The sequence below is a fragment of the Podarcis gaigeae genome (assembly GCF_964106915.1).
Source record: "Podarcis gaigeae genome assembly, chromosome: 4".
Classification (NCBI taxonomy): Eukaryota; Metazoa; Chordata; class Lepidosauria; order Squamata; family Lacertidae; genus Podarcis; species Podarcis gaigeae.
Genome location: NC_139677.1, coordinates 38832305 through 38858069, shown reverse-complemented (window position 1 = coordinate 38858069; position 25765 = coordinate 38832305). Strand labels below are relative to the sequence as shown.

At 40.8% G+C, this 25765-nt stretch overlaps 1 protein-coding gene across 2 annotated transcripts in view; it reads right to left on the bottom strand.

The window, feature by feature from the left end:
- Positions 1–4920: 4920 nt before the first annotated feature.
- The window catches only part of STS (steroid sulfatase), a 102890-nt gene continuing 82045 nt past the window's right edge, over positions 4921–25765 (bottom strand). For both annotated transcript variants that reach the window (XM_083734402.1, XM_083734401.1), the window contains 2 exons: positions 9570–11086; positions 4921–9269 (listed from right to left, as the gene is read on the bottom strand). In XM_083734402.1, coding sequence (XP_083590528.1) covers positions 10707–11086 — 380 coding nt within the window. In that variant the 3' untranslated portion in view covers positions 4921–9269; positions 9570–10706. The remainder of the gene's footprint in view (positions 9270–9569; positions 11087–25765) is intronic.

Below are 25765 nucleotides of genomic sequence, written 5' to 3'. Positions count from 1 at the left end.
GGCATCGGATACGAGAGGGTTGAGAGCAGCAGCAAGGGCTTTGAGGACAAAGATTGGTTTGCCAATGCAGCCTACTCTGTACTAGCCTCCCAACCTCAGGTACAATGGACATTCTCCTGACACCAGAGTTGAATTTGATTGAAGTGAAATTCCACTCTTGGTATAGGTAGCTTTTATACATGTGCCCTAAGGGGGCTAGATCTTGTTTTTTAGGCAGGTGATCTATTGAGAAAAGCATATAGCCTCCTTGTGGGTATATCTGTTTCTGTTCTGCATGAGGCAAAATTAATATGGATCATTACTTTCAGTTGTGAAAAGTACAGAGGAAAGGTTTTTTTAGAAACCAGGCTGCTCGAACCTCAGTCTGCACCACAATGCCTCTCCTATGCCTTGTGCTTTTACCTTAGTTTGTTTTTGAAAAAAATAACCCAACCCTATTAATTGCAAACCACAGACACACACACTCCCAACAACAACAAACCCACCCCCACAAAACAGACGACAAATACAAAGAAAAATGACTGTTTGATTTGTGATTGCTGATTGTCTGGGGTAGCAATAAAGTGGAAAGCAAAATATGCTATAAGTCAAGTATGTGCTTATTTGCTTGACATATCAAAAATTTAATGCCACAGATTTAACAGAAATATATGAGACCAATTTAGCCAGCCCTAAAGAGGAAAAGACACACTAAAATATTGTAAAACAAATCCTGTTGTACTATGTCAAGTGAAAATAAATATTCAATCTTAGACTCACTTTCTTGGGAGCAAATCCCATTGAATCCAATGGGCCTTCCTTCTGAGTAGACATGATTAAGATTCAGTATTAACTGCTCACTAAAATTCAGTTGAAATGTTTGTTTTTGATGGCTTGAAGTTATTATATGGTGGCATCAATCTAAGGTACACCCCCACATACTTGAGTAAAGATTGGAGAGAGAGACTGATTGGAAGTTGTAATGTACTGAATGAAAGACACAGAATTCTGAGTTTCATACTTGACTTTCAAGAAGGTACATTGATGGGCTCTAAGCACATGCATTCTGTTTTTCTCACCCCTTTTTAGGTGCAAGTTCAACAGATGCTGATTCAAAGTATAGTTCACTGTCTGTCAGATGTTTTAATGCTTCCCCATGCTCACAACTTGTATATTTCTATAAAACATGCCTGTTTCATAAAATGAAGCATTTGCATGCACAGGCACAGCAGAAGAACCAGAAGAACCAGTTTTAAAAAACCATTAAAAATGGATGATTGTTCAGTGAGGTTGATTCTGGATTAAGGACCGTCCTATAGCATGCATTAAATAGGTGTGACCCACCAGGATCATCACAGTGGGGATTGCTATGGCCCATCAACCCCTGTGTGGGCATCCAGACAAAAGCTTCTTCCTTCTAGGTCCCTTTAGCAGGATAACCCATTCTTTGGGGGGTTTGAGACTTCTGAGTCCCTCCCCACTGCCTTGTGTAAATCCATCCCAATGCTTTATCCACCAACCGAGCTGCCAAGACCTCATGTGCTCATTATTTATGGGAAATCTCCAGTCAGGTTCGTTCTCAAAGTTCATTCACAAAGACACCACCACCATCTCCTGTGATTGGCTAAAGCTGCATGGTGGCCCCATAATCCCTAGGGCCAGCATAGGAGGACATGATAACCCCCCCCCATTTGAATCCCTTGACCGGCCCTGGTGGCAAGTCTCACCATACCACAATAGCCACTTCCTTGAGAGAACATAAGCGGTCTTTTGAATGTATAAAGTAGTTTCTGGGTGCTCAAACCTCTTCACAGATATTGTCTTAGTCATCCTTACAACAATATCACTGTGTTCTGCTGTGTGAGGGTCTCCAGTATCCATCGCCTTATTAGGAGGTCTTTTCTGTGAAATATAAGAATCAGGCCTTTAGGGTTGTGGCACCTACCGCTTGGAATTCCTTCCCATTCAATATTAGACAGGCATCATCTCAGTTTTCTTTTCAGTGTCTAATGAAGACTTTTATCTTCCATCATTAAATCAAATTATCATAGTGGATGACATCTATATTTTACTTTACCACAAGCGTAGAGACTCTGAGCCCTAAAATAGAAATGTGAAATGAGTCCTTGGGTTTTGTCACAGCACATCTAGTCGATGGCTGAAAACATAAATCTCCCTTTCTATGATAAGAATAAAAAATTAAAATAGTCAGCTAAGGAACAAAATGTCTGTTTGCATGGATGAATGGATGGCATCACTACGACTCCTGTTTATAATTAATGTTAACAGCTAATGTAAATTTGAAAAGATCTTAATTTACTACTGGCCAAACTCTATTCTGTCTGAAATAACTCATCTTAGTGCCCCAATTAAAATGTTGGCATACTGAATGATTAGAATGACCTTAAAAACAAATTGCTTGACCTACTTAATTGCAGCCCTTCTTTAAAATTCTGTCAATAATATCTTCTATAATGATTTCAAAGGCACATGAGCTAGTATAATTTCTTAGATCCTTAAGCAGCTAAGCACAACAAATTTACTCTATGCTAGTGCCACTGAAGTTAATAATACTATGAGTATTCGAATAGTGGGTTGAGTCCTTTCTGTTCCACCATGCCAGGTTCTGCCAATACATTCTGGTGTGTTTATCTTCTTCTCCATAAACAGTATTTTGAACATATCATACTGGGAAAGTCCCCGATTTCTTATTCAGAGATATAGCACATTTATTTGTCAAGTTGCTGCCACTTACATTCTTCATGATGTATCTGACAGTCATCTTGTTAGTGCAAAGAGTTATGTCTTCCTCTTCTCTCCCTGTGCAACCCGAATCTCTTCTCTGGAGCAGATTGTGGGCAGTGGGGAGAGCTCATGGGGCATGTGGAGAGAGAAAAGGAAGAGGAAGTCCCATTGGGTAGACAGAAGTCCCTGCAGTAAAGGGACAACTCTGTTGGATAAAAACCCATTGTTTATTTCAATTGCAACATGGCCAAAATGCAGAAGAGATTATCCATTTCTCCAGTGAATACTCATGCAAGCAGAATGAGTTGATCCTATGAAAGGCCTCACTGCCCCATGGTCCTTTAATTCTACAAGCATTAATTTCCCCATTTGAGCTCTCCACTTCAAAAGGATGGCCAGATAAACACTGACTGTGGAGCTAAAGGCCACATTGAGGGGTGCACATGCACAGGGACAACTGGAAACCATGTTCCTTTATCATTGTGCAGCAGATACTGAAGCTTCCAAGACCTAACCCCTAGGGATAGCATTGCTATGCCTAGACCAGAGGCATCTCTTTGTGAATCTCTTTGTGCTGCTGGCTACAAATCCCATCATCCCTGACCACTGGCCATGTTTCCAGTGGAAGTACAACAACGTTGGGTGGATTACAGGTTCCTCATCTCTGCTAGGGTTTAAGAAGAAGAGGAGTTTGGACTTGATATCCCACCGTTCACTCCCCTCAAGGAGTCTTAAAGCAGTTAACAATCTCCTTTCCCCTCCTCCCCCACAATAAACACTCTGTGAGGTGAGTGAGGCTGAGAGACTTCAGAGAAGTGTGACTAGCCCAAGGTCACCCAGCATTTAAGAGTCTCCAGACTATAAAATTTAAGGTATGGATGTTCAATCAGTTTAGTCCAAATTACTTCACAGGAAACTGATAAGAACGGAAACAGCCAGAAAACAAAACTGGAGAAGGAAAGTCTAGGACAACTTGTGTTATGTTTTCATTCATTAGGATGTCAAATACTATTACTGTTCCAATTTTATATAGTGAAGGCCCGATGAGTGTATTTCCACTCTTCCCCTCATGTAATGGTATTTGTGGGGGAACACTTTAACAAATTATGCATATTTCTTCATATTATTTCTTATGAAGATGAACAGTCACCTGAAGTTGCTTTTTTCAATATAATTTGGTTGTTGATACATTGAGGTTTTGTGCCTGGAAGTAAAAGAACTATCCAGGATATATATGCATCTATAGCTATCATCTATCTATCTATCTATCTATCTATCTATCTATCTATCATCATCTATCTATCATCTATCATCAATCTATCATCTATATCTATCTATCATCTATCTATCTATCTATCATCTATCTATCTATCATCTATCTATATCTATCTATCTATCTATCTATCTATCTATCTATCTATCTATCTATCTATCTATCTATATCTATCTATCTATCTATCTATCTATCTATCTATCTATCTATCTATCTATGGTATAGAACCCTTGTATATTCCAATATTCCAGCAATTGTTGATTTAAACAGTGAAGTGAGGGGAACGAAATATAATTCGCTGCTTGCACAGTTCACATGAAAGCAGTTGTTTGGTCTTTGGGGAAACACTTTTATCACTGTCATGAATTTCCAGAGAGGGCAGGATGCCATCTAGCTTCCAGGGACGCCTGCTCATGACAGCATCTCATTGAAAGATAATCAAAGAGGGTTGCCGTTCAGCTGCATAAATCTCAGCGCCTCAGAAAGGATCACCATTCATTTTTAGCAATCATCAGAATGAAGACGGCTGGAACACTGAGATGGTCCTTCGGCAAAGTAATATGTCTCTTAAAAGCCCAGTGAATGATGAGATGACAATGAATTGCTGCACTTTTCATATGTAGCTGACAGAGGGGTGCTATGGCCTGGATTTCCTTTTCCTAACCATCTCTCCGGAGCTTAAACAGTTACATGGACAAGGGCATTTATCAAATGTTCCCAACATGTTATCTAAGATCGACTCTTGCAGACTCTTGCCAAGTAGCAATAGATTGTGTTCGTTTTCTTAGCCTCCATTAGAATTCTTCCTTTTCTAAAAATGAAAAGGAACTGCTGAAGACATAAATATTTGCATATCAAAAACCCTTAGAATAATCATTTTATTCATATCAAACCAGGCAACAAATATGCAAACATACACATACTTTTAAAAAATTGGATTTATTCAACAGTGGCAAAGCATGAAACCAGTTATCGTTATTCTATTTGACTAATTAATATTTAATTTATTTCTTCCCTTCTTCTTTCCATGTTGAATATGTCACCACAGCACAAATCCACACCACTTGCTCTTTAAAATATTGATATTGTGTTTTGCATTTGCTTTATTGTCTAGTGCTTTGTAATACTTGCATTATATTGGTATGTCGGCGCAAGGGAGGGCATTAGACATAGAACGTTTTGAATTATTTGAGTGTATGGAAGAAAAATCATTCCAATAAAATGGCAATTAAATTTATTTTATAAGTTTGCATTTCACAAGATGAGAAAAAAAGTATTTACAATAGCAATGAAGAAGAAATTGAGGTTTTTGATGAATATTATTTAGTCACTTTGAGTGATATCTAACTAAGTCGTACTTGGAATAGCTTAAATCAATTGATTTCAATGGCCCTGCTGTATGGCTAAGTTTGGTTCTCACCCATTATTTATTTGCTTACAAAGTTCTACGTGGAAAAAGAAATGTCACTTGGTTGGCTGCATAAGCTCATTGTAGAAGTGGTTGCAGTCCTCTACAGAAAAAAAGCAACAACTTCATCCAAATTGCCATGACCATGATAACCCTTTAGAAGAAGCAGGACTCCTCAGCCTATATTATTATTATTATTATTATTATTATTATTATTATTATTATTATTATTACCCCACCCATTTGGCTGGGTTTCCCCAGCCACTCTGGGTGGCTCCCAACCGAATATTATAAACATGATACAGCATTAAACATTAAAAACTTCCCTAAACAGGGCTGCCTTCAGATGTCTTCTAAAAGTAAGGGAGTTGTTTATTTCCTTGACTTCTGATGGGAGGGCATTCCACAGGGTGGGTGCGACTACCGAGAAGGCCCTCTGCCTGGTTCCCTGTAACCTCACTTCTCACAGTGAGGGAACCGCTAGAAGGTCCTTGGAGCTGGACCTCAGTGTTTGAAGGATGGGGGTGGAGATGCTCCTTCAGGTATACAGGACCGAAGCCTTTTAGGGCTTTAAAGGTCAGCACTATCATGGTTCTCTCAGCATAACAAGAATTTCTTTCTTCTTGGCTTAGAATCTCTAGCATGGAGCTGGGAAGACTATTCAGGACAGGGTGCTGCAGAGGCCTCTGAAAACAATGCTTAAGAAATGCTATTCCATGTAGGATGTCAGGAAGACCACAGGGAAAATCCACAAACGTTTGTTTTTTGCTTCAAGAAGTGCAAGTGGGTTTTCCAAAGAATACAGCTTTTGTTGTTGTTTACTTTTGTTGGATGTAAGCACAATAAGCTAAGAAGGTACACAATGCCTTTTTTAAACACCTACTGCATCTATAGACATATAACAGCAGGAAAGCACTTACAATTCTGGCAAGAAGAGAAAACAAACATCAAGGCTCCATGTAGTCAATGGATCCTGTGATTAAATAAAGCATTCAAGCAAGCCGAATGGTCGTCACCTATGTTTCAATAGCAATATATAAAAAGACTGCATTGGTTATCCCAGAATTATTTTGTGATATTATACATACCTGCCTGCTATGCATCTGGAACAACAAGGGTTTAGGTCAGAGCTTTCCAAACTTTTCATGTTGGTGCCACACTTTTTAGACATGCATAATTTCGCGACACAGTAATTCAGTTTTCCTAGCAAACCAGAGGTTAAACAAACCCCTTTCCAGCCCCAGGAGGAGCGTGGGGAGTATTTGTACAAGACACTTACACCCTGTAGCTGACACACTAACGTGTCATGACACACAGTTTGGAAAGCCTTGGTTTAGGTTAAGGCAGTGGTTCTCAAAAGTGTGACACACCACACTGATGTGGTGGGAGAGGATGACAAGTGTGGTGGGATGATTCATGGACAATCAAAGAAACATTTAAACATTCCAGTATAGTATAGTATAGTATAGTAAGCATAGTATGGTATGGTACACAGGTGGCGCTGTGGTCTAAACCACTGAGCCTCTTGGGCTTGCTGATTAGGTCGGCAGTTCGAATCCATGCAACAGAGTGAGCTCCTGTTGCTCTGTCCCAACCTAGCAGTTCAAAAGCATACCAGTGCAAGTAGATAAATAGGTACTGCTGTGGCAGGAAGGTAATTGGCATTTCCAAGTGCTCTGATTTCCGTCACGGTGTTCCATTGTGCCTGAAGCAGTTTAGTCATGCTGGCCACATGACCCAGAAAGCTGTCTATGGACAAACACTGGCTCCCTCGGCCTGAAAGCAGAAATAAGTGCTGCCCTTGACAGTCGCCTTTGAGTGGACTTAACCGTCCAGGGGTCCTTTACTGGTATGGTATGGTAGAGAGAGGGGGGGCAGTATCCATGAATTCTACAATTCTCCATATTGTTTTGAACAGGGATTTTCAACACTGACAAAACATGCAAGATCAGAAAAAAGAAAGGCTTCTTTGTGTTGATGAAGAAATGAGAATATGTTTGTCTCAAATCAGACCAAATATACATGAGATTAAACAGCAAAAGTCAGCTCTTCGAGCTTGTATACATACTTAAGGTATAAATGTAAGAGACTCATTTATAATTATATCTTGGGAATGATTCATGTTCTCATGTAGTTGCATTGCTTTCTGTTTTTTTATGGATGTCCCATGAGAAAACTATAAAGTAGTTATGTGCACAGTAGAAAAAAAGCTTGAGAACCACTGGGTTAAAGGATAAGGGATACTACACAAGGGCAAAAATGCACTGGGTTTTCGACGAGCAACATGGCCTCTGTACATAACACTGTTTACTAGAAGCCTAAAGGCACAGATTTGTAGCCAGAGCTGGCACAAGACACAAGTATGTGGGGATGAACTAGGCCCATGGTTTATTGAATACAGATCTCAGCAAAGGTTTAGGCTATGAAGAAGCAGCAATGACTCTGCTCAACTTGGATGAGCCACTTACCTGCATCAAACCCCTTACCAGCCTCACTTTCTTAGGCCGTTTTGCTCTCTTTTGCAACCACTTTCTCAGCTATTACTTCCTTTCTTTTCTCCTATCCTCTCCCATCCTTTATCTTGGATAAGAACAACTCATCCAATAGCAACCTGTTGTCTACCATGATATTTCCCTGTAAACTATCAAGAGAGGCTTCATAATCACAGCATCTGTCAAATTATTATGATATGGCCATTATTTAATTTCAACAAAATGAGCAGTTTTACGTTTAGACTTTTAAAATAAGTGCTTATTAATTTTGCCTTTCCCTTAGGCTGAATTCCTAGGTGCACTTATTTGGGAGCAAGTTCCACTGAACTCCATAGCACTTACTTCTGAGTAGCTATGCACTGGCCATGTCCTGAGAATTTCATTTCCAAAAGCCACTGAATATGACCCAATAGTTTGAATAATTTACATTAGTTAGGTAAGAGATTTACAAATAGCTATGTGTTTTGGCACTCTGCACTACAAAATAATTAAAATGCCTCGTGTTGTAACATAAAGTGCTTCGGTATTATTATAACGCTGTTCAGAGATGATTGTGAATAATTAATATTATCAGCCATTCTCCAACAGTGCCAATCATCTAATGAGATATTATTCATCCTAGTCATATATTGATGCTTTCCCCTATTTTGTTTTCAAACTGTGAAGGAAGTATGTATGTTCATTTTCAAGTTACAAAGCCAACCCTAAAATTAGGTAGAATGAGGTGGCCACCTTTGGGGGCAAATCCTGGGTGGTGGGGATTGGGCGCAGGAGACAGGTCTATGTGTGCCACACAGCCTGCTCTGCTCACCCTAAACTATCCTGTTGCCTTCAAGTTCAGTGAAGGATGCTCTCCACTTTCACCACTGTGGAAATAAAATTCTGCTGCCTGTGTAATCAGGAATTAGGGAGACGAAGCATCTCGTCCATTTCCTCAGGTAAAAATGTTTTCTGGCAAGCCCTTGTCTTTATATAAGGTGCCATCGGGGGGCGTGACACAGAAGTTAGCAGAAGGGATATGGTAACAAGGGAATAGGAATCTGGGTGACTCATCTATGAACATCCCTTCAAGTAATTTGGCCACCACAAAGACAGTCACATTGACCCTTTGAACCTAATGCTTGATAATAATATGTCCATTGCAGTTGATGGTCCTTAAAGGGGGCTGTGGGGAGAATGCTGTTGCACACAGGTCCTGCTTTTCAGGCTTCCCAAAGGCATCTAGTTGGCTACAGTGAAAACAGGATGTTCGACTAAATGGGCCATGGGCCTGATTCCGCAGGCTCTTCTGATGCTTTTATATACTTGCCCAATCTTCCAGTCACAAGATGTCCATGTAGGTAGTGCAACTGCAGTGACGTCTGAACACTCCCTTTGTTCCTAACATGTCAATGTCTTTGTCATCTGAAACCCTGAAGAACAATAATGGGTGTAAACCACTTTGTGTCATGTATATCTGTAACATGTGGGATGAGCTGTGCTGAAAAAGCTGTGCCGCAAAGTACACTTTGAAAAGAGGTGCTCAAGACAACACTCCCTCCCAATCATTGGACATGACGGTTGTGTGGAGCTGTGCACACTAGCCCACAACCTCACAATGATAATGACAGACCTGGTGGTCATATGTCTGACAGTATTGTAAGAAGATGTACATGTGTACATCTGTTTGCACACATAGTGCAAACATGTAGGGCCTCATCCTGCTAGCATTGAACATGTAGCTGCGGAAGGTGCAGCTAGCAAATATCAGCATTTGGGGGCATCCACCCTTACACTTTCTATAAACACATGAAGGGGAAATACAGATGTGTCCCAAACCTAGCTTAAATGGAGGGATGGGGTGGTATTCAACTAGATACTTAAAATAAAAGTAATGTCTCTGTGAAGTCAGTAACCTACAAGTTTTCTGAAACTGAACTATAATATGTTTGCAGAACATGGGTATCATTTAGAGCAGGGGTCAGAAAGGCAAGGTTTACCTTGCCTGGGCCAGGTCACTCCAGTGGAGATCCCTCTGTGCCACCACCCACAATTTTCGGCATCTGCACAGACACGATTTCTGGCACCGCAGAAGCAAGTCCAATTTAGCGCCAATTTAGCACAGCGTGCGGGGACTCACCGAGCAGGCAGCTCAGATTGGGGGTGGCTCGTGGGCTGGTTAAACAACCCCTTTGGGCTGCTTGTGGCCCATGGGCCTGAGGTCGTTGACCCCTAATTTAGAGCTTGCAGCATCATTGTGCATTTTTCCCCCTGAGGGCCCAACAAAAGCATATACATTTTCAGAGTAAGAGGGGGTTTATCAGCATCTTCCTTTAATTGCCCCCCACCTTCCCCTCAACCAATGTCTTGGCCATTTTAATAGGGTGGAAGCAGCAGTGCCCTGCAGCCAGTCAGCCAGGCTGCCATATATTCCTATAAGAACTTGTTGGGAATGATGCTACATCATGACATGACACCAAAGCATTGGGGATAATGAAAGATGGTGTCCCCACTGTGTTAATAATGATGCTGCTGCTTGCTCCATTCCTTGGAAACCTGCTTTTCTCTGAAAACATATACACGTTCATCAGTCCGTCTGCAAGCATCCTTGAAAATGCACGGCCTGTTTATGGAACTGTGAATCTGAGAGAGCAATCTTTGCACAGCACTAGTATCACTGCACATCACTGACTATTTGAGCAAAACCACCAAGGAGGCTCAGGAAAGGCCATACAATATCCTTACATTTTTTTTAGGTCAAAGTATGATCTGCTCCCCACCCTCATCTTGTTTATCCCTTAAGCATCGGTGTGATTGTACATTAGCAATGTCATGCTTCTGGCAATTTCTTGTTTTCTCTTGACTCATGGTCACAATAGCAAATCTGGAGGAAGGAAGAACAACAGGGCTGAAGCCAGGGCTTCCACAACATATTTTCCAGGGAAAGCTGGTTCGGAACCGCGACCAGTGACTTGTTGTGCTTGCTCACTGCCTGTTGAATGACTCGAATGATTTCATGGAAATGACTCTCAGTTTCTGGTGTCAGTGGGTTTTTTTCTTCTGGGTCCTTGGAAAGTTCAAAAAGCAACGGTGGGTCATGGTACGTGACTGATTTTCCATAGCAAAAACACACATGATCATCATGGCAGCCATTGGAATCTCCTGGACTGAAATTTGGAGTGAAAAAAAATGCTTTCCAGATAGATGTACCTGTAAGAATGGAGGAGGGGGAAAGAGAAATAACCATAGAAGATACGTCACAAAGTTATATTCAGAAATGTGAACTATCAGAAATGAAAGAACACACACAGTAGCCATTTATAAAATTCTCTGGTGTGTGCATCTTTCACACACACAAACAACAATTTTCAATGTGAAGCTATGATTTGGTTATCACCAGTTCTTGAAAATACTCAAGGGATGTGAGTGTTTGGCAGATTTTCAATTTGACACAGGAAAGCAAGCTGTGTGGACTATCCATTCAACCTCCCCTTCACACCTCTTTGTGTGTTTTCGCCCTCACAACCTGTGAGAACAGGATACTGAACTAGACAGGCATTTGGTCTGAACAAGTAAGACTCTTCTTATGCTCTTATCTGCTCCCACAACACTACTCAGAAAGCACAGAAACATCTCCGTAAGAAAATCTCTCTACAGGACTGCTCAATCCTTTGAATGTGCATAGAATCTCCTTTCCACTGAACACACAGATGTCATATCCTGAGAGAACATTGTCATTGGGGATGGCAGGGGTAGGAAACAAATGGAAAGGAAAACATTACAACCGTTTTTCTGCAGCTCAGATTTTTATCTGAGCCAATGAAGAATGAATCTGAGACCAGCAATTCCTCAGATCCTCTTGGACACTTTGAACCCCTTTCCCCAACCCAACCATTGATCAGTCCTCCAAGGCCCCTCTCCCTGCCTCCCAACACCATTGATAGGATGGTGTTCTGACCATCAAAGGGGGGGGGGGAGAGAGAGATCGATCAAGATCTCTTTTCTCTTCTTTCCTGCTTCTGACACTTGGTAGCTGCCAGGAGTCCTCTAAAATGCTCATTTCCCCAAGAGCTACTGACATTGCTGCCAGGACTGTACGTGTGAATAGCAGGCACCAGCAGTGAAGAAGGTGAGTGGGGCTGTGGTTTCATAAAACTGTTGTTTCTTTAAAAGCGGGGGGGGGGGGAGAGAAAGTACTTGATCAAACTGGGGGGAAAAACATTTTCCCCAAAACTTCTTACTCTACTTCTATTGCAAGAGATCTTCCTCACCAGCTTGTAATCTCAAACTCTATTGCACTTAATCCTATCTGTCCTCCATGGTGTCTTCATAGGAATAGCATGTCTACTATTCACATTTATGAATATCACATTTTAATCACAGCTTCTCCAATCTTCCCAAGTAACTGTTTTTGTGTTTCAAGATCTCCAAAGAGTAAGGTTACTTGTGTAAATTATACAGATAGGAATCCTGCATTATACTGCTAGCACCACAGATAATGCATGCTTATTATCTGCTAAGCATCTATAGTTCTAAATGTTCTTGTCCAAAAATTATGATTCACTATGCAACACACAAAATGGGAGAGAAAAGGAAATAGGAAATTGGGAGTTCAATTCGGAGTTTCCTTCAGGTGCTCCGACCACTTGAGAGGATCTAGATGGTGACTAGAAAGAGAGTGATTACATTCCATTTATGAAACTTCGTCCCCAAATAAGTGTGCCTGGGCATCAACATTACTATCTTTTTAGCATAAGGTGAATATGGTTTTGACTTTCCAGTTAATCTATGGTTATTTTAATATGTTTTTGTTGTACCTGAGGCATTTTAGATGGATTTTTGTGTTTTGTATATTTATATCAAAAATGAAAACAAATGCATTGTTTAAGCTGTGCCTTCAACTATGTACACAACTGGGAACATCACAACACCACATCTCCACCTTTCCCAACAGATGAAGTGGATTAAGCTGGAGCTGGTTTTGACATTAGATTTGCAAACTGCCTTCTTCTTTTTTAATCAAATGAAAACGTGAGCTCAGAATACTGGCAGTGAATGTATTTCAAGAGTTAATTCCACATGAGGCATTTTTCTATCATACATCATTGCTCTCAATATAAGCTATGGGAAAGTTATTCAGTGACAAGCTGACAGAGCTTGGAAATTTCTCGTTGACTTGCTCTGCACTTACACTCAATAATCAAGGTCTTGTGGGTGAGAGGGCTACAGGAGATGAGGGAACAAAAGCCCTGGGCGCAGCTCGGATATCTGAAAATGCAGAGGATCTCTGAGACTGAATTGCCTGTGCAGACAATAAATCACACTTTTAAAATCCTAAGGGGCATTAAGAAGGTTTCACTTGTTGCCTTGCTGGAACAAATGTAAGCAGCATTCTCTTCTGCCCTACTATTCTGAAAAAGCATACTAGGCCATCAAGATAGACTATTTCCCACATATTAATTCATCTTCTTTCTTTGTTCAAGAGACTTTCAGAATAACAGGAGGTAGAGGAAATAAATGTCGATGGAGAAAAGTGTATTTTAGGTGCTGCTTTGTGCCTTTAAAATTGTGCTAAGAAGGAAAACTGGGTAATTTTTGTATTCCTGCCCATGCAGACACTAAGAAGTTGATACTAGGGTGAAGCAGACAGTGGTCCAGAAACAGCAACCCCCACATGCAATGCAGCGCCAAATAAATGATTGTGATTGCTTCAAAAGCAATGCTCACTTATTAGATGGTTAAGTGGGGAAGGTGGACCGTAAATCCTAAAACAGGATGGCCAGTAAGGTCAGCTTTGACAATAGCAGTCATCTTATGGAAGGGGTGGGGAACTGATAGTGCCTTAAGGCCGACACAGCACTGGTGCCTCTCCAACCAGCTACACAGCACCAGCTTCTTTTTCTGTCCCTGTGCAGATTTTAGTCTTGGGGTGTGTGGTGGGGGGAAGCCATATAGGAAGGATTTTGCAAGCCTAATTGAAGTGTAGGGAAATTTTGGAGATGGGGGTCACATCTGGGAAGGGAAGGGTTAATGTCCCCCATTAAACCCTCCATTAGACCTTCTCTCACTGTAATTAGGTTCGAAAACAGCCTATTTACAAATAAAAGGCAACACCCTTCTCCCGTTCTTATCTTCCTATGCCAAGCAAGCCTGTTCCTTTTCAAGGAGCCAATTCTGAAGGCTCAGTCCTGTGTTACCTCCTTTATGGCAACTCAAAAGGTATGAGTGGGGTGGGTGGGTGCTGGAGAATCCTTCACTACATGGCAATTCATGCTGCTTCTCAACCTGTCATTTGTACAGTACTTGCTAAAAACCATTACAACATCTAGATGGTCAATGACAGAGCTATGGCAATGCATTGAAAAGTACTGTTGGGTTGGACAAGCAGTGTTATTCTGAGTTTTCTCTTCTCCAGAGTTCGAACTGTCTTCAAAATCCAGACAGTTATAAACCAGGCTGAGCATGCCCGTAAGTGGAGTCAAAGGAAGCAGCAAACAATCTATAAAGCTTCATAAGGGATTCAAGAGGGAAGGTAAGAAGCATGCTAAAAGCCCAGAGAAACTGGTTTAGGAAGGAGCTGCAGCAAAACAGCGTAAGACCTGGACAAGGAGTGTGAGGGGGAAATAAACGTCAGCTCCACAGCAATGTCATAATGCTCCACTGCATTATGTGACTGTGAAATGCTGCTGTGATGCTTGACAACAGCAACAGAGCATTAATAGATGCCTTTCTCGTCATTATAGAAAAGTAAAATGCATTAGCTGGATGCTACTTTAGTGGAATGACCAATATAATATGCTGTCAGACACAAAGAGCTGTCAGAATTGTAATCTGTAAATTTGATGAACTGTTATAAGGCTGGTCATTAAAAGGAAGGCTGCTCTCTGTACGTCTCCCAGCTGGTATATAATCTCATTGTGTCAGAAGATCATTGCAAGGATTGAATTAATCTTCCAGCAATTAATAATCCCTTTGTTCTGGTAAATTCCTGTTAAGAGTGAGGCTTCATTAGATACTGGAATTGTTCAATGCCATTATTTAATCAAATCTGCAATCGTAAATGAAGAATCAAACTATTTTAACACATAGACTTCCTTCCTAGTGCGCCATTGCAGTCTGCAAAAAAAAAAAAAAAAAAAAAAAAAGAAATAGAAAAATGTTCTCTGTTTTGAAAATGGGATCAGGTGCATCAGGGCATCCCTGGCTTTCAGTAGGTTGTTCCATAAGAGTCTTAAACCAGCATGTTAAGTCAAAGACTTGGGGTTGAAGGCCCATGGCACAATTTTTCATATACAACATACAGTAAAGTAGTTCCATTAGTGCAAGGACTTGCGGATGTGCTATAGAGTGTCCCTTCCTCTCCTCTCTCTGAAGGCGCCATCTAGTGGGGCGGGGGACCATGCCTCCCAATTTTCAAGGAGGGGACCAGCGCCCCCATAAAATTTCATGGCGGTTGTGCATATGACATGTCAGGATGCAAGGCGTGCATACAGCCCCAACGCCCTCCATTGTGGGTACAAGCTGGCACACTTGTCTCCCTGTGTGCTCCCTAAAAGTTTTCTGTGCTTTTCCCAGAGAAAATTTGGGGAGGGTGCAGGGCTGCACAGAGAGAAGAAAGGGAGGGGAAGCTCTATGGCACAAATGGAAATCCTTGTACAAATGGAACAACTTCATTGAGCACCACCTTAAATGAATAGGTGCAAAATGACTACACAATCCTTGCCACATTACTCAGAAATAAGTCCTATTCAGTTCAATGGGGCCTACTCCCAGGAAATTGTGTTAGGACTGCAGCCTTAGGCAGACTTGCAGGAAAGAAAAAACAAAACAAAACCAGGCTTCCTCTAACCTATGGGATGTCAGCAAAATTTTCTGTGTCTATCCTATCCACTTCTCTCATCACTCATTAATAGCATTCACACATGATATTCAGCATCCAAAGATCAGCAAATGGAAAGCAGGAAAATGCCTTGCATTTGCTTGTTTGAAGTCAAAGATGGTAATAAACAGCATTAGCGTAGAGAAAAAATACATTTATTTGAGGTCTGCTAATTTTTTTAATATAACTGGCATCCACATAATTAAACTACAATTTAATTATTTTTAGGTAGGCTACTTTCCTGAAACAGAGGGAAGATGACGAGCAGTCAAACAAGACCAGAATGCATCAGGATATAAATAAGTCTTCCTCAAGGCTGAACAATTGCAATGCCTCTGATAACACAGAGCAAAGTCAATAAACTATCATATGACGGCTTTTAATGCTTGTCAAGAGAAACACATTTCCACAGAAAATAGCGTGAGAAGAAGTATGCATCAGTTGATTAGAGGAAATTTTTCTTAGACTCCATCTCAGCAGTTTGACAATATCTGCTTAACTAGAAATGCTCTCCTCCCCTTTGACAGTTATGTGATTTCACAGTTACCAAGTCAAATATCCAAAATGTATCACACAAATTCCTCCATGGGTGCTTCACGGTGGCCATTAAATGGAAAAATTAAAAAGCATAATAAGGAATCTTAGCTGAGCTGCACTGCCATTTGCTTTGCCTCCTTTAGCTGTTCTGACAGTCAGGGTCATGCTTGGGTTTTCTGATACTTATGCTAACTTTTCTGTTTTCTAGACAAGTTTAGGGTGAGGTCAAGGCCCAAAGCACAGATGGGTAACCTGTGGTCCCCCAGATGTTGTTGTATTACAACTACCATAATCCCTGACTCTTTGCCATGCTGGCGGGGGCTGATGGGAGCTGGATTGCAACATTTGGAGGGCTACAGGTCCTCATCTCTCATGCAGAGGAAAACTAAAACTAATCTCCTGTGGGGTCAAGGAAAGAATTCAAAAAGAAAAGAAAACAAGAGAAGAACATGTTTCTAAGAAAAATATTGACCAGACATGCTGTGAAGGTAGAACAAAAGCTTTGGAACTCGTTTATCTCAAAATAGCCCATTGGATAACCAGACATTCAGAAATAAGAAACTTCCAATTATATAAGGTTACACTGGCATAGCTCTTCACATAACAAACACACACACACACACACACACACAGAGAGAGAGAGAGAGAGAGAGAGAGAGAGAGAGAGAGAGTCTTTTAAGTTCAGTGCCAAACCTTCAACCATTAAATCTCTTGGTTGACGAAAGCCTTACGAGTCGAATGTTTTGACTCCCGAAAGCCACAAACCTGGTAGTTAGTGTTCTGGTTTGTGAACGTTCTTTGGAACCCCAATGTCTGGCGTGGCTTCCATGGCTTCCTATGGGCTGCAGGAGCTTCCAATTGGGAGCCTCAGAAGCCAATCAGAAGCCACACCATGGTTTCCGAACGTTTTGGAAGTCGAACGCACTTCCAGAATGGATTCTGTTCGACTTCCGAGGTACAACTGTATTCAATTTAAAGTACAATAAAAATCAATTGTAGAATGAGTGGTGCCCAGGTGACTCAAGCAACTGAAGGCAAACACAGCAGGCACCCAAAGACTCATTTGTTTCTTGGTGTGGCTGTGGTAAAGGGATAGTACACAATCTCTAAGTTTCTTCATTCCATGGTTTACTAACTATGCTGTTGAATGTGTATCCAGACATTCTGTAATTCAGTCAATCTTCTCTTTTAAACAATAATATTGCACTAAATAAGTTTATATAAGCATTTATGTCCATGATTTCCCTAATATATGAATATTATTTGAAGCCATGAAAGATGCTTTAATTTTTTGAACATGAGACCATTAGGAGGCAAGGCAGATGCTCTGCCATTCAGCTACAGCCTCTCCCTAACTTTTTACCATTTACCCACCCCAATAGGTTAAATGATTTGCCTGGCATTAAATGCTACTGTCCCTTTTGCAATTCTTAAGCAGCATTCAACTAAGTGTTACTCAGAGTAGACCCACTGACATGAATGGACCTAACTTAGTCATGTTTGTTAATTTCAATGGGTCTATACTGATTGAAATTTAGTTGAACTTGACACTCTCAACATAACCCACACCAAAAATTAAAATTTGCATGCAAGAATCCATTCCTTGGACAGCCTTCTCTGCCCCCATTCTCCGCCGTCTGTTATGTTCTACTAGTTTATTAAAATTATGCATGTAAATAAAGTACACTATACATTTTCTAAGGGTTACAGAACTGGAACACACTATTATTTTCTTGGTAAATCCCACTTGCAGTTCTCACACTACATTGCCTAGTCCTCTGCCTTGATGGAGGGAGATTTCTAATAAAGCTTTCAGGTTACTATATTTCTTTTCCTTTTATTATGGAAGACAGTGGTGCTTACATTTTATTGGCAGAGGTCTTTCATTTCACTTTAATCTCATAAATGCTCAAAGTGGACTTCCTCATCTCCATGAATTCCTGCAGCACTTTTAGAAAAACCCACCTGGCCAATTTAGCAACTAAAAGCCATTTGGTTAATTTAGTATCTTGTAAGTTCCAAATTAGTAGATTTGAGAAGCAAGGCTTGGGAAGAATTTATAGGTTTAACTAAAACTCTGTTTAATTCAACTGTTAGACCATGGAGAAGATATTCATCTATAGTAACTCCATCCTCTGTTCACAAAAGTGGATTGTGCACAAATCTATTTTTTGAAGCAGGGGAGGCTGAATTGAACAATTTTATTTTTTCATCTTTCTAAATCTAGATTTGGTTCTCCACATTTTTTGCAGCAATTTATTTTTTTGTTTTAAAATGTACATCAAAATTCATCAGCATGTAAATTTCTCCTAACATTGATGTACATTTTGTGGCAGTTATGACAACCTGGTGGAAATAGAACAATTTTTCCAAAATCAACAGCTACATAGAACTTGTTTTTATATAGAAAAGTTTTTAGGTATTAGATAAGATTTTATAGAAAAAATATTAAATATATTTTGGAAAAGTGCATCGGATCTACTGCACTTTAAGTTTAAAAATAGTACTAATAGAGTTTATTCAGATAATTAGGGAAGAACTGTGCACAAAGAAATATGTGAGGTTAAACATATCTGTATTGGGAAAGAGGAACGAGTGGGAAATTTCCACTTGTAAATATCTGCATCTCAAATGCCTGAACTGAACTCTGCTGTTAATAAGGCACTTGTATTTAACATACCAGCATATTGTTCCTGGGGAACTCAGAGAGGAAAGTGGTATATAAATTGTTCAAGTAATAATGTAACAATGATATAATTATTAGTGTAAAATAAATAATTTACACAGTTATTAATTATGTCTGTTGTCCCTTCTGGTTTGCAACAAACACCTGTGAATGACTTACTTTATTTTAAACTCTATTATGTAAATCCATAATTCAACAGGCTGGACGCAGAAAGAAAGAAAAAAAAGATTTCACAAATATATTTTACAGTGCCAATGTTTTTCTTTTTTAAAAAATGAATTAGCCTCCTTAAAACATCTGTGTTGATATATGATAATTCAGACCTGTCAACATTTCTCTCTCCTCACAGACATTCCTAATTTAGCTCTGGATGGTTTTTAGCTCAGGATGGTTTTAATTCAAACTGATGCTAGAAACAGTATTTAGTTCTAACACACTTCCCCACTGCGTTAAACTTTAATCAATTAATTATGCTGTTTTAATTCAGAACCCATTCAGCGTCTCAGTAAATATCACTAATAAATGAATTTTAAAGCACTGCTGTATGGCTGTCATCAAGAACCCTGCCAGGTTCTATATAATATGTTATATAATATGTTCCACTTTGTTTCTCCAATGTGTTAGATCCTCTTCATATTATTGAGGTACATCGCAACTTTCATTATTCTTACTTGTTTCTAATTGTTGAGAAATAGCATGGCACAGTGGAGTATCTCAGGCCATTTCCAGACTACCCATATTTTAAATTAGCTGGTTAGCTTCTCTGGGTCAGGGGCAAAATCAGCCTGTAGCTACCCAGGAGAAAAACATATCCCTGAAGCTCCTTAGAGTATATCCAGATGGCAATGTGGATAAGGGGAATGTGAACTTACACAGTCTGGAGTATCATACTATTGCAAGTGATACATGCCTGCATTTTGTAGGTACTTCCAGGAAGTACACAGCCAGATGACCTATGCCAGGGGTCTGCAACCCGCGGCTCCGGAGCCGCATGTGGCTCTTTTACACCTTTGCCGCGGCTCCGGGGCGCATACTAGCGAGGGGAGGAGGCGCATTGTGCGCCCCAACACTCCCCACTGTGGTGGGCGCTGTACTGGCTGTGACGTCGCATGGGGGCAGTGTGTGCGTTAGTCACACACCGTCCTGACGTCACCTGCCCGCCCGCCCGCCCGCTACATTGTAAGCTGGTCACTGTTTTGAAGGGGAGTGAAGAACACACACACACACAAAGGTAACTTGTTAATTTAACGTTTATTTCTATGAGGAGGAGTAATTCTGAGGGGTCAAACAAAGAAATAATAATAAAAAGTGACAAAAAAGTTATTTTTATAATGACGAGTTTTGCGGCTCCCAGTTTTTTTTTCCTTCGGAAATGGGTCCAAGTGGCTCTTTTTGTCTTAAAGGTTGCAGACCCCTGACCTATGCATAGGCCCCTGAACAATGTGCTACCATACAGGAACAACTCACGCCAACAGAAATTTTCTGCTACAAAACTTAAAAGCCAAGTGTTCTGTTGTTCTCACCCACGCAGAAGATCCAGAAGTGGAATGAAATGTTCATAGTCTTTTCCCTTTCCTTTCCTGTCTTCACCTGCTAGCTTATCTCTGGCTACATGTGGCGCCCTAACCGATACCCAAAAACCGAATAAGCTCTATAGTTTGTGTGCTTTATCCCCAGTGGCCCAGCATCTGTGTAACAAGAATCCTGTTTATCTAAACAGCAGAGGGTTCACATGCAATTCCACTAGTTTAGGTTGTACTATAGTGTATCCTGAGTTAGGGGAGTGAGAAGTTGCTTCTCTAAAAGAGATTAATGAAAACTGAAAGAAAAAGAGAGGCAATATCCATTCTGAGAAGCCTGTTGCTCCGTTCTGCTGTGTTGTGTAGTAATGTAAGCATAATAAATACATTTGACATTTCACATATGAAACTACTGTAGCATTCATTTGCCAGATGACAGCGAGTACAATTAACAACCTTTTGGTATATCATATGCTTAGAACTTCATCTATTTTTTGTGAATCAAATGTACTGCTTCCTTCTTTCTTACTCCTGCATTTGAAGGACCAAAATATTAGATAAAATTCAAGGAAGCAAAAGTATGCTCTACTAACTGTGTTTTTCCTATCAAGATGAAAAATCAGCCGGAAGGACTGAACTGGACTAGACAGAAATGGCAATTTGTCAGCTTGCTGCAACCAGTACTACTAGCAGTTACCAGTGACTGCTGGTAATCGAAAACAGCTAACATGCCTAGCTATAGTGTATGGGCTGAATATTTCTTGGCCATACTGGCATGTGTATGTCTCTATACAATCTATACAGATTGAGGCCAAGGTACTTGAAGGACTCTCTCTCCTTCAAGGAATCTGTCATTTAAGATCAGCTGTTGTGCCCCGCTCATGTGTGCCTTTGCTTTGTAAAGTACAGTTGGTGGCAATGCATGAGAAGTCTTTCTTTGTGGTGGCACCTGGTATGTCAGGTGTCTCTAATCATTTTGGACCAGTGAAAATATTTCAAGTTTCGGCAGAAGGTTGTGAGGGAGGGAGTCCCAAAATGGCTGCCATGCAGTGTGTGGCCTAAGCTAAGGCTGCTATGGGGGCATGGTATAACCCAAAATTGCTGCCAGGGAGAACATGGCATAACACAAAATTAGAGAGACAACCAAATCTGAAAACCATCTGTTTACCATAGGATGTCAGCTATGTCCTGGTTGTGGAAATCACATAATATTGATTACACAGAGGGAGAGAGATGGCGTTGCTATCTAATAACAACAGGGAACATTCCTCAGTTGTGTTGGCATCCATCTGTCTTGAGAGACAATGGAGTGTGCCTCCAGGGGAGAAGTCAAACCGCTGCATTAGCAGCAACCAAGTGACCTCCCTGGGGCACAAGTCTGAGCAGTGTGTATGGAGTATAGTCCTGGGCTTCCCATATGGCTTCACTGATGTGGTTCCACTTTGGTTGGAATGTCCACTTTCTTTCCTATCCCCCTGAGCCCCTTCTGCACACTCCATATTTTAATTGATTGTTTGATTGTTTGATTGATTGATTGAATGAATGAATTTATATACCGCCCTATACCTGGAGGTCTCAGGGAGGTTCATAGCAGCTCCATAACATGACCCCTCCAAAACAGGGGAAGGAAAGGAAATTGAAGTCCCACTGTGCACAGCATTGCATACAACCAGTGCTATCTTTCTAGAAAAAGAAGTGCAAGAGCTCACCATGAATATCTCCCTTGTTGTCTTATACAGTGGTCACTAGGGTTGTGAATGTGATCCATGCGGGATACACTTTTGCAACCCGCAGTGTTCACAACCCGCATCTGCGCATCTGCACAGGTGCGGGTTGTGATTCGGCGTTTCTGCGCATGCGCAAAGCGCGATTTAGAGCTTCTGCGCATGCACGACCGCCAAAAGCCAGAAGTAACCTGTTCTTTCGTATCAGTAACCTGATATTTCGGTGGTCCGTAACCCGAAAAGACGCAAAGCGTGTTCTCCTTCATGGAGAGCACGTGTTGCGGTGGGGTCTGCTGAGCCACCCCTCTGTTACCAGGCAGGGTCTCTAAAGATGGCCTGGGGCAGTGGTTGGTTCACTGGGTTGCTGGGGTAAAAGTTATGTTGCAATTTTGGTGGGAGGGGTAAAATGTTTAAATACACTGCATGCAGCCTGGAGCTTTCTCTTTGCTGTGTGCATCGGATCACCCGCCCACCCGCCCTAAAGTAAGGGGTTGTTGCTTTGACCTTGCTATGCCTGTCATGGGGTCGTCTGCTTTGGAGCGGGGGCCTGGTAGGAATTTTGTCCATCTGGCTGATTGGCTGGGCCATTTGGTTTTTGCCTACTGCGTAGCAAATCGTCACAACTTGTAAGGTTGCGGTTAGGCATTGGTTATAAATTGGTGGAGGAGGGGTTAGGATAGGCTGGGCCTGCCCCTCCATGGTTGCTGCGGAAAGGGAATTCCGTTAAAGGAATCCTGGGGCTTGCCATCTTTTTGTCCAATCCCTGGAATGGGACTAGGGCCGGCAAGCCTTCAGAGAGCATGCGGATGAGAATTGAGGGTCTGTGACTCTGCTCCATTTCCCCTGCACTGTCTTTTGGTGGTGCCCCGAAGTCAGTTCTGTCCCCAGGTGGGGGGACAGATAGTCTTAACCAATGTCTAAACAACCACTCACGGTTTTGTATTTAAATAAAGTTGTGGCGAAAATTATGCCAAAAACCTTAAACAAAAATTAAGTGTGTGTTGTGAGTTATTTGGGGGGTGGCTTGGGGACCTCGACACGCAACCTGAAGCGGCTGTAACCCGAGGTATGACTGTAATGGCAGTGGCGCCCACCTGAGAGTTCTGTGAGTCGCAGCTGAAAAAAAGCCCTGGATACAACCCAATCCTATTCAAACAAGCTTTTGATTCTGTTACTGCTTAATGTACTGGCTGTGAATGCTGCAATTTGTGTTCCTGTGTTCCACTGCTTTTCTTAGTTTGATAATTTGTGTTTTATTGGGTGGAATTAGGGTTGTTTTTACATTTCCATTTATGCCATTTTGAGCAACTCGTTTCTGGAAGGGGAACACAGATATAATTCTTTTAAATAAATCACATATACACACTTACACACACTTACACACACCCACAAACACACACACACACACAGCTTTGAGACTGAGTAGGAATTTGAACCAAGGTTTCCCAATCCTGTTTTGGCACTAATGATTACATTATGCTGGATTTTTCAAAAGGATATAAGCATGTGCTATAAAAGAGAAATATATTTATTTCTTCTTAATAAAACAGAAGTTTGTAGTATAGAAAAGGAATCTTGATAGGTAACATAAACCCAGATATACTGTTGTTGATGAATCAATTGTCTTGGCATTTATCAGCATTACAATAATGCTTTTTATATGAATACTAAACCAATGTTAGACTTATTAAATCTTTTTGATGCATAGTTCCAAAGAATGTTTACAAGACACAAAGGAATTATTGGGTATATCTGTTTATGTTAACTTTGTTTGTCTTTAGTGAGAAAAAAATAGCTTAGAAAATGAGATTCAGCGGCCATACACATTAGTATAGACTCATTTGCTCCAATATGACTACAACTCTGTAAATGGCCATTAAACGATCCCCTGAGTTTGAGTGATGCAAATGTCCCACGTAACCACAGATCTGCTCCTTATCGGGTGACTGCTCTCCTTGTAATGAAGTTGTCAAAGCAATACATTTTTAATAACTCTGATTCATAGGCCAATAAAGTTCCAGAGCTTTTGCTCATGGTATTTTAAAACCCTACTCCTTTATTTTAATTTTTCCAACCATAACATAAAAATCGCATCTGAGAACAGGGAAATGCAGACCTTGAAAAGGATTGGGTACAAAAAAAGGCTGAAAAAATAGGAATGGGGGAATTACCACATGCAGTTTCTCCTTTCATTGAGGCACTAGGAAGAAGAAAAAGCTATACATGACATTACACTCCACACTGAGGATACATAAATATCTTTTCTTCTACCTAGTCCACACACAATCTGGACCTGTTGCACATTTTATGCCCCTGAATACCATGTTAAAAAAAAAGTTTTGTTCCAAAAATAAAATGTCAGTGGAGATTGATTCCCAGTGGGTCTATTTGAAAATAGATGGAGGAGTATATCCAGACTGCCCATTGGCATTGTGGGTGGGTGTAAACCACAGTGCCAGTTACCACTTCCTTCCCCATTCATCTGGGGGACGTGCAGGGAGGAAGTGGTATGGAGAACTTAATCAAAGGGAGGGTTTTCATATGCGTATCAAGTAACCACAGCCATCGTTGTAGACGGCAGGATCTAAAACCAATCTAGATTAAAAACAGCATGTTGAAGATCTGCAGACACAATTCCATACTAAGAAAAACTATTTCTTTGCGCTGCAAATGGAAAGAGGCACACAGCCTCGGGCACCCTATATTATACCACAAGAGGAAAAGATTGTCTGAGTTTCTGATACACGATGAGCACAGCATATACAACAATGGCACAATCTGCACTGAAGAGAGAACAATGAAAATGGGGGAAGCATTCTCATCTTAGAACAAGTTGAATCATTCAGGCAGATCTGCGCTAACAACTTATTATTGTATTCCTTATTTGGTAGCCCCAGCACTGTTCTAATAGGAACTCTGAAATTCTCCCGCTGTGGCTCTGAACTGTTACAGCCTAAAGCATCTGCGTCATCCAGGCGGGGTGGGTTGGGGAAGAAGCTGGTGCAGATATTAGCAACCAGCCTAAGGAACGTGTGTTCTCAGTACCCTGTGAAAGGAATCCAGAGCAAGCTTGGTATGACACACATACTGTGATTACTAGATATGATAAATGACCATGCCTAAAAGCAAGATCTGGTGGAAGATGTATGTGTTGTCAGTCACTTTTGAAAGCTTACCATAGCATTATGAAATTTGATGTAATATATGGAAGTCGTAAGTTGCCCAGAAAGTACACTGTGTTCACAGTTAACTTAAAAAAAAAATATGAAACTTGGGGGGGGGGGGAATAGATAAATTAAAAGTTACATTTCAAGGGAGAATGAGGAGGGTCAAATGTTTCCAGGATGCTTGGATAATTTTCAAAACCATTATCATATACAGAATGCATACCACACATTTGGTAAGTTACAAAAAAAAAAACTTGAAGGCTGAAATTCTATACACGCTTATCTGGGAAAGTCCTGTTCAATGGGTCTTTTAACAACAACAACAACAACTATATATTACTATATATTATAGTTATCCTTCATTTGATATGCTGCC